Source organism: Xyrauchen texanus, chromosome 17 (assembly GCF_025860055.1).
Source record: "Xyrauchen texanus isolate HMW12.3.18 chromosome 17, RBS_HiC_50CHRs, whole genome shotgun sequence".
Classification (NCBI taxonomy): domain Eukaryota; kingdom Metazoa; phylum Chordata; class Actinopteri; order Cypriniformes; family Catostomidae; genus Xyrauchen; species Xyrauchen texanus.
The window spans coordinates 23,656,652-23,666,880 of NC_068292.1; the positions used below are offsets into that span (position 1 = coordinate 23,656,652).

Here is a 10,229-nt window from a genome sequence, read left to right on the forward strand (position 1 = left end):
TTTTATCTTGGGAAGATTTCAGAAATCAGTATTTGGTTGGATAACCCTGATTTTCAATCACAGCTTACATGTGTCTTGGCGTGCTCTCTACCAGTCTTTCACATTGCTGTTGGGTGACTTTATGCCACTCCTGGCACAAAAATTATAGCAGCTCGGCTTTGTATGATGGCTGGTGGCCATCCATCTTCCTCTTGATAACATTCAAGAAGTTTTCAATGGGGTTTAGGTCTAGAGATTGGGCTGGCCATGACTGGGTCTTGATCCGGTGGTACTCCATCCACACCTTGATTGACCTGGCTGTGTGGCATGAAGGATTGTCTGGCTGGAAAACCCAATCCTAAGAGTTAGGTAACATTGTCAGAGCAGAAAGAAGCAAGTTTTCTTCCAGGATAACCTTGTACGTGGCTTGATTCAAACGTCCTTCTCAAAGACGAATGTGCCCAATTCCAGCCTTGCTGAAGCACCCCCAGATAATCAACAATTCTCCAAAGTGTACTGTGCAGGAATCTAGATCTAGTTAATTTGTTCCAGTTGCCATTATCAAGTACATAGCATGATCAAATCCGGAATACAGACATACACATGATTTTTTTTTTATGTTCCAGCTGCCAGTTTCAGGCAGTACACTGCATGATCAGATTGCCATGCTGAGCCATCAGCGCTTTAATGCACTCACAGCACGCATCCAGCACAGCCTTCTGGGCAGAAAGATTCTCGCCACCATTGTAATGAGGAAAGGATCGGACAGTCTTGGGACAGTTGTCAGCCTTGGGACAGGTACATACACACACTTGCACACAGAGAAAGTCAGCATGATGTGTGCACCTTAATTAGAGGTTCAAGTAATTGTTATTGCTTTACGCCTTTAGGAAACCGCTGCGTTAAAGGAGAGGAGCTGAGTCTTCGAGGGGACACTGTTAATGATTGCCATGCAGAAATCATCTCCAGAAGAGGCTTAATCCGGTATCATCTTACAGCAGATTTTTCTTCCTGGCTCAGACTGCATTTCATAATTCATTTTTCCTCTCATTTTAGCACTCTTGCCTCTACAAGACAGCGGAGTCTTGTTTCACTGCAGCTCATTAATATATTGACTTTATACATCTGTAGCTGTTACTGCGAGAGTAGTACAGAATATCTGCTGTTTTCCATATGCATTTTGTTATTTTCTCAATGTTTCAATACACTTAACAGGTATGAAATTAATGATGCATATTGACAGCAGTGAAGTCTACGATGTTAGTTATTAAAGAGAATTAAACAAAGTAGTAAAAGTATATACAGGGTTCCCACAGTAATGGAATACTTGAAAATATTAGGGAATTTAATATTGTAATTTCCTGGCCATGGAAATGAAAAATCTGAAAAGAAAAAATATATAGAATTTATAGAACCAAAGTAGTCTTCCTTCCTCTTTATAAAATTATTTGTAATCACAAACAACTGGTAAAGTCGTGGAATTTCATTTGTCAAAAGGTGTGGGAACCCTACAAATATGAACAAGATGTTTCTGGTGTATCTCTATGGGTTAGGTTTTTGTATGGCGAGCTTATAAAGCACTGGGAAAGCCCTAACGATGAGACTATATTTGAAGTGGCAGAAGATGGCAAGCTCAAAATCAAATCTGGCATCACCTTTCATCTTTACATTAGGTGAGATGCATACTCTCTCTTGCTCACTCAAGTAACTTTTTGAACAGCTATTTATCAGCAATCATTAACACTACTTTCAAATGCCCTTTTTTCTCTTGCAGCACTGCTCCTTGTGGCGATGGTGCTCTCTTTGATAAGTCATGCAGCGAGACCACCGAGGTGAAAAGTTCTGGACACATGCCTCTCTTTGAGAACGTAAAACAGGGCAAACTCAGAACCAAAGTGGAGAATGGTGAGAGACTAAAAATGCTTTGTGTATGCATGGTGTCTTGCATACTGAGGTCCGTGCCATTGGTGTCAAAATTACTGTTTTAAATACATTTTCAGAACATTCCCCCATCTGCCACACCTTACTCTCACTATTGGTTGTTTATGCTTTTTTGGTTATGAAACTATGACCTTTTTACAGTTTCTCTGCTTATTGAACAAGGATAAATATTTTAACATCGAGGAATTACAAACTTTGTCTTTACATGATGGAGTAAGAGGAGAATCGCTTTAAGACATAAATAACAGTTAAAATGGTCCCAGGCCTTTTGAATGAGATCTTTAACTTTGGGTGTTAAGTGTAGCCAATTTAAGCTAAAAGCAAATATTGATCGTAATCAGAAAAATTGGAGGGTCTTCAATAACCCCCAAAAAACAAGATACACAAGTGAAGTGTCAGATGAAAACTGAAAGCAAAGAAAATGCTGGCACATGATGTCATGGTGTGTATTTGAAATCCCTGATCTTAAATGGCCAACTACACACATGCTGTGGTGTATTTACCAAACGACCACAGGTATGCTAACTCTAAAGTGCTGCCTGTTGGAATAAATAACACATACACAGCAGTGTTCATTAGAGCCATCTGGTTACAGTTATCTCACCCCAGTGTTTCTCTATATCCACCTAAATGTGTTCGTTTGTTGGGCAAAACAGCTGATAACTTGTGTCAAAAGGACAGAACATTTGTTGCCATGTGGGCTGATTAATTTTTGTGGGTTCAACATAAACTTGTTCTGTGGTAGCTTATGTGACAAGGAAGCAAAAAAATTCAGGCACATGAAAAATTGTGCACACATTTTTCTGACATTCCAGTGTTTAATGTCAGAGAATATTAACAGCTAATGCTATTTATATAGCTATCTAGATTCCCATAGCTGGCAGCTACACTAGACAGAATTTAATCTGTGTCAGGTACAGTGGAGTGGAACTGCAGTGATTATTGATCTGCCCATGAGTTTCTGTTTGCAGCTCAGTGCTGATGTTATGATGCCATTGCTGCTATCCAGAAATAATAGATTTTAATAGATAATTAATAGATCAATAATTGATCACCAGCCAGAGGCCATCAGCAAAGAGTCTGATCACTGGGAGAAAAGATGAGCAGAGTGTGTGTTTCATAAGGGTTCCCACAATCATTGAAAACCTGGAAATATTAGGGAATTTTAAAATGTTTTTTCCAAGTCTTGAAAAGTAATTGAGAGTTTTATAATATATATAATATATACACACACACTACTCAGATGCACTGGTAGATGTCTAAACCTGCTGGGCATTACTGCCTGCCACACCTCCGCCGGTGCCTTCAGTTATCCAGCTATGGAGTCATCAGCCAGGGGCCATCAATCACAGATGCTTCGCCACATGAATCACAGATGCTTCGCCACATGAATAACAGAACAACATCTGGTGGTAGAGCTGCAGTCAGGGACATCTCCCTGCTGCCCCCCACAGCTGGACACCGGACCCTTTCGTTCTTGCTTTCCCATCAAGACATTCGTCCTTTCTCGTTGAGACATACAACCAGGGTTCATTGCCTTTAAATTGTTTAACTTGGATCAAACATTTTCGGTAGCCTTCCACAAGCTTCTCACAATAAGTTGCTGGAATTTTGGCCCATTCCTCCAGATAGAACTAGGGTAACTGAGTCAGGTTTGTAGGCCTCCTTGCTCACACATGCCTTTTCAGTTCTGCCCACAAACTTTCTATTGTATTAAGGTCAGTGCTTTGTGATGGCCACTCCAGTACCTTGACTTTGTTGTGCTTAAGTCATTTTGCAACAACTTTGTATGTATGCTTGCCACCAGCTTTAACTTCCTGGCTGATGTCTTCAGAAGTTTCTTCAATATATCCACATCATTTTCCTCCCTAATGATGGCATCTATTTTGTGAAGTGCACCAGTCCCTCCTGCAGCAAAGTACCCCCCTGCAACATGATGCTGCAAACCCCCATGCTTCACGGTTGGGATGGTTTTCTTCGACTTGCAATTCTTACCCTTTTTCCTTCAAATGGCCAAACGGTTACATTTTTTTTCATCAGAACAGTGGGTATTTCTCCAAATAGTAAGATCTTTGTCCCCATGTGCACTTGCAAACTGTCTGTAGTCTGGCTTTTTCATGGTGATTTTGGAGCAGTGGCTGAGAAGACTTTCAGGTTATGATAATATAGGACTCATTTTGCTGTGGATATAGATAGATGTCTACCTGTTTCCTCAAGCATCTTCACAAGGTCCTTTGCTGTTGTTCTGGGATTGATTTGCACTTTTCGCACCAAAATACGTTCATCTCTAGGAGACAGAATACATCACATTCCGGAGCAGTATGATGGCTGCGTGGTCCCATAGCATTTATAGTTGCGTACTATTGTTTGTACAGATGAATGTGGTACCTTCAGGCATTTGGAAATTGCACCCATGGATGAACCAGACTTGTGGAGGTTCATAATTTTTTTTTTTCTAACTTGGTGTATGTAAACTTCGGACCCACTGGAATTGTGACATAGTCATTTAAAAGTGAAAAGTCAAAAAAATTGTTGGAAATATTATTGTCATGCACAAAGTTGATGTCCTAAATGACTTGCCAAAACTATAGTTTGCTAATATTAGATTTGTGGAGTGGTTATGTAAACTTCTGACTTCAACTGTAACTGTATATAAACTCAGCAAAAAAGAAATGTCCTCTCACTTTCAACTGCTTTTATTTTCAGCAAAATTATGTGTAAATATATTTTTAAATGAACATAAAAAGATTCAGCAATTAATACATAAACTGAACAAGTTTCACAGACATGTGACTTAACAGTCAGTATCTGGTGTGGCCACCAGCTGCATTAAGTACTGCAGTGCATCTGATAAACAGGAGTCCGACCATCACCCCTGGTGAGACAAAACCGCGACTTGTCAGTGAAGAGCATTTTCTACCAGTCCTGTCTGGTGTAGCAGAGTGGGTTTGTGCCCATAGGTGACTTTGTTGCCGGTGATGTCTGCTAAGGACCTGCCTTACAACAGGCCTACAAGCTCTCAGTCCAGCCTCTCTCTGCCTGTTGCGGACATTCTGGGCACTGATGGAGGGATTGTGCATTCCTGGTGTAATTTGGGCAGACATTGTTGCCATCCTGTACCTGTCATGCAGGTGTGATATTCGGATATACCGATCCTGCGCAGTTGTTGTTATATGTGGTCTGCCACTGTGAGGAAAATCAGCTGTCCTTCCTGTTTCCCTTTAGTGCTGTCTTAGGCTTCTCACAGTACGGACATTGCAATATATTGCCCTGGCCACATCTGCTGTCCTCATGCCTCCATGCAGCATGACTAAGGCACATTCACACAGATGAGCAGGGACCCTGGGCATCATTCTATTGGTGTTTTTCAGAGTCAGTAGAAAGGACTCTTTAGTGTCCTAAGTTTTTATAACTGTGACTTTAATATCCTACCTTCTGTAAGCTGTTTGTGTCTTAACGACCGTTCCACAGGTGCATGTTCATTAATTGTTTATGGTTCATTGAACAAGCATTCAAAACATTGTTTAAACCCTTTACAATAAAGATCTGTAAAGTTATTTGGATTTTTACAAAATTTTCTTTAAAATACAGTGTCCTGAAAAAGGGGCGTTTCTTTTTTGCTGAGTTTATATATCATTATCCAGTGATTTATAAATGACTGTAAAAAAAAAATTTAAGTTAATTGGTCAAAAAGTGTGGGAACCGTAGTTGATGACTGAAAATGCACACACATCAATAGTGTTTAAAGGGTAACTAAACACCTGCTCAGAGTCTGATTCCACCCACTAGAAATATTTGAAAATGCTGGAAAAGTGGGCAGACCCCGGCGGGGATAGAGGGAACGAACCGAGTGCGGGGCTGAGCGGGGGGGCACCTGAGACTCGTAGTGACGGATTAATTGACAGCTGCTGTCAGACTCTGTTATTATTACTCCTCACACGGTCGCAAGACGACATGTACATGAATCTGGCGTGGTGAGCTGGAACCTGCTTACGTCAGCTGTCACCGCTTACGCCACGAAGTACCGCAACAGCCAATAGGAAAATTCAACTGCAGTAGCCACCGTTCAACCTGAAGAGGGCAGCACTCAGACGTTTTTGTAGAATTAAAACACTTTATACACAAATGTCAAAAAAATTACTTGAATCAATGACCAGTACTAATAAAGCCCCATGCTTACAGATCATTAACTAAAAAAAGTTGGTTTAGGGTTTAGTTACCCTTTAAACATTTTCCTGTTACTAAAGGCTATGTTACCTTAAATAGCATTCATAATATACATAATGGTTACTTGGTACACTGAGTTTTTATAGGCAGAGATTTGGCGACTTTGTTATTCAGAATATATTAATATCCATAAAATTGCGATTTTTCTCTTTTTTTTTTATTTTTATTATTTACCTCTCTTATTCTTAGGTCCCTTACTGTATGTCCTGTTTTCACATCTTAAATGTTCTCACATTTTATTCACTTGATGAAGGCTTCCCATTGTTTCCTTGTTTGTTCTCATTGATGTTTCCTCTCTCAGGTGAGGGTACCATCCCCGTGGAGTCCAGTGCAATTGTGCCCACCTGGGATGGCATTCAGCATGGTGAGCGCCTGAGGACCATGAGCTGTAGCGACAAGATCCTTCGCTGGAATGTGCTCGGCCTACAGGGGGCACTGCTTTCCCACTTTATCCACCCTGTTTACCTGAGCTCCATCACACTTGGTAATACACTCCCACAATGCTAAGGAGGAATGATGTCAAGGGTTTAAAGGAAACCTGCAATTTCCATTACATTTAGTATTCAGACTAGGCGTTACACCGAAAATGCTCAAGGACTGTTTAGTGCAGTATTTCTCAGTTGAAGGTTTGTGACCCAAAAATTTATTGGGTCACAGACAGCAGGGAAAATACAGTACAAAATGCAAATAATAATATACAACCATGCATAATTAGAATAGCAAAATAAATAGCCTTATCAAATACAATTTTATACGCCAGGCAATTTTGGTACATTGTTGCCACTTGATGTCTATTTTAAAATATGGGTCCTAAAGCAAAACCATTTGAGAACCATTATTTTAGTGCACTGATTTAAAGAGTAGTCAATAATTACTTCATTGTAAATGCTTCATTTATGGTGAATGTCTTACTGTGTCTGTTCAGGGTACCTCTACAGCCATGGTCACCTGACTCGAGCAGTATGCTGCCGATTGGCTAGAGATGGGGATGAGTTCAAAAGGAGTCTACCAGCAAACTTTACTCTCAACCACCCTGAGGTACACTCACACAACATACACATGCAAACCAGATTTATTCTAGAAAGGTCATAAAGTGTTCCTGTTAGAGTATGGGACTAACAACACCAAGATTGTGGATTCAGGTCCAAGGGAAAACATGTACTGATATAATACTTTTTCTTCTGTAAGTCGCTTTTGAAAAACTGTACAAATGTATAAAATAATTTAGCATTTGGAATTTTTTCTTTTTTTTTCTTTATTGTTTTCTGCAGGTGGGCAGGGTAACAGTGTATGACTCAACACGCCACACAGGTAAGACCAAAGAGTCGAGCGTTAACTGGAGTCAGCCAGACCAGCTCAGTGTGGAGGTACTGGATGGTACCACGGGCAAAGTGGACAGGTGAGAAACAGGGGCCTATCATTTTAACCAGCCAACAGCAAGACACTTATTCCAAATGTGGTTCTGTTTGGTTTATAGAGAAACTAGGAAATCAAGCGTATCTCACTAATTTAATATCTTTTTCCTCCGCACTTCCTAGACCTTGTCACCTGCTTTATATTTTGACACCTGCTTTCTCTTTTCATGCCAGCCACAAGATGGAGGTATCGCGGGTCTCCAAGTCCAATCTGTTCCGTCTCTTCCATGACTTGTGCCAGCATGCAGGCCGAGCTGATCTGCTGGCTTTGCCGTCCTATGCTCACGCTAAAATGGCTGCCACTTCATTCCAGGATGCCAAGAGGCTGTTCTTCCTGGCGCTAAACCAACATGGATATGGCGCCTGGATTGGGAAGCCCTTAGAAGAAAAAAGTTTTGATGGAGAGGCCAGAGGCATGGATAGCGGGCATGCATGGGCTCCAGCCCTTTGGGCGAAGCAAGGCGGTGATGTTGACCCTAATAGTTGTTCTAGCTCAAACAACAACTTTCACTAAGGGCTAACAGGGGGAGATAGGGAAGGTGGGTGGGGGATTGGATGAGTGGAGTGAAAGAGTGGCCAGCAGCAAGAGAGAAGGAAACTGATTTGTGTGAAGAGTTGCTCTATGTGGTGTAGGAGGAGGTTTATCGCATAGAGAGTGGGAGAACAGGGTAAGCCCTGTGGGTTTGGGATTTGAACCTTGTCATGACAAAGCAGAAAATGGTGCCTCTGGCAACAGAACCACAAACCTAATGCAAATTAAGACATGATTAGTCATGCGACAATACAGTTCTAACATTCTAAAACTATATTAATTTTAGAATGCTATAACTATGGGACTTAATTGCATGTGGGTTTCCCCTCTCTCTGTGTAATTGTTACCATTGCGACCATCAGAATACTGTGTCTCCTTACTGCAGTGCTATAATTGCAGTGATCTTTTAAGTGATAATTCCCTCTTCCCTCAAGTCCTTTTGAGAGTCATTCAATACATTTAGGTTAAGCACTTCTCAGTCAATAAACAGGTTTTCAGAGATGGCTTTGATCAAGTCAAGTTTCTGATGCTTATCTCATTAGAATTCCTGAAATCAGTAAATGTTGGTTGCAATGGCTCATTTGTGACTTATGGAGGTTTCAGTTTATTGTGATGTACCAGGTTTTGATTTTATCCACTTTTAATTTCATATAGATTACCTGTGTGCTCTAATTCTGTGTAGGATTAAACTGTGTCTGTGTTTATCTAGCATCAAAACATTTTCTTTTTGCAAAACACTTTCTCACAGTATGTGAAGTTCCACACACCCAAACTTGACTGCTTGAAATATATACATAATGTACATACAGATACATATGCACACAAATGTATATATAAGGTCTATTGTATGAGTTTATATATATGTGTGTGTGTTTATGTATTTGTATATATTGTATGTATATATTTTGTAAGTATTCGTAACTTTGAAATCCATATTTTCTATCTTTATTTTTAGGATGTCTTTTTATACGATGAGTGTGTTCTGTTTTAACTCGTTTATGTGCTTTGTAATAAAATAGGTAGCTCCCGGTAGAAAGTGCATGCAGCTGCACACAGTCTACATTGTGCTACCAGTTTCTGTTGTCACGAATCACAAACCAATCATATGCACATTTGTGTGTGCCCTTGTGTGTTTGTGCACCTTTGTGGATCAGAATTATTTTTTGGAAATATCTTTGTTCCCTATTTTTCCTCCCTATTATAAACTAGAAGAATCTGCTATGCTTATGTTTTATGTGTATGGACACACTTAATTGATGCTCTGATTAAAGCAATACTAACATTATTTCCTGCAATGTGTACGTTTTTATGCCTCCGAAATTTTTGTTCAAGCCATTAAAGTCTACTAAATAACATGAACATTCTTTTAAAATAAATTCGGTTCATGTAAAAGGTAAGTATTTTCATTCCATCTTCTATTATCAGTGACCTTTCAGCAAAGATGTAACAGATAAACAATTGTGAAATATGATTCATTAATGCACAAAAATTGGCAAAAACATAAAAGGTGTACTTGAATATTTTTACAGCATGTGACAAATACCCAGCACTTTAAGGGAAAATGCCTATGTTCTAAAAACAGTTTAATATTTTGGTTAATTATTCTGCCTTCAATGTCTTAATGTAATTACCCAAAAGCTATAGGAATTAGGTAATATGGGTATATAATACAACAGTTTTAGTTGGGAAGATAGAATGGCCAAACATTGTTCTTATTTATGACTGAACTAGGTGCTTGAATACAAGCATTTGTGCAATTAAACTGACTCAAAACTAACGTGTTTGTTATACTTGAAAGTGTGTGATGCCTATTCCCGGCCTCCAATCTTTTTATTTATGTAAGTAAAGAGATTGTTTCATCTTCCCCTCATTAATTTCACTGGCAAGTCTGCTGATTCGGTCTAAGGGCGTTTTAATAGGTTAGGTAATGAGTAAAATTCCACCTGCAGAAGTGAACATTATTGGGGGTTTTACACTATAAAAAGCATGTGGAGTCTTAACTTGATCTGGAAACAAAGATTGACAGTTGTCACGTTTTTTACAATCTGTCAAAGTGTTGTGTATATCTGCGTCCAATTTACGTAACATCCCAGGAGATGAGAAGTTACAGAAATACTGAAATCAGCCCGTCTGGC

The 10,229-nt window shown here is 39.7% G+C and overlaps 1 protein-coding gene across 1 annotated transcript in view; it reads left to right on the top strand.

The window, feature by feature from the left end:
- Positions 1-9,370, top strand: part of LOC127657803 (double-stranded RNA-specific adenosine deaminase-like) — a 31,775-nt gene extending 22,405 nt beyond the window's left edge. The window contains exons 8-15 of the mRNA XM_052146717.1: positions 606-777; positions 870-963; positions 1,533-1,652; positions 1,754-1,884; positions 6,449-6,631; positions 7,073-7,185; positions 7,419-7,546; positions 7,737-9,370. Coding sequence (XP_052002677.1) covers positions 606-777; positions 870-963; positions 1,533-1,652; positions 1,754-1,884; positions 6,449-6,631; positions 7,073-7,185; positions 7,419-7,546; positions 7,737-8,076 — 1,281 coding nt within the window. The 3' untranslated portion in view covers positions 8,077-9,370. The remainder of the gene's footprint in view (positions 1-605; positions 778-869; positions 964-1,532; positions 1,653-1,753; positions 1,885-6,448; positions 6,632-7,072; positions 7,186-7,418; positions 7,547-7,736) is intronic.
- Positions 9,371-10,229: the final 859 nt, after the last annotated feature.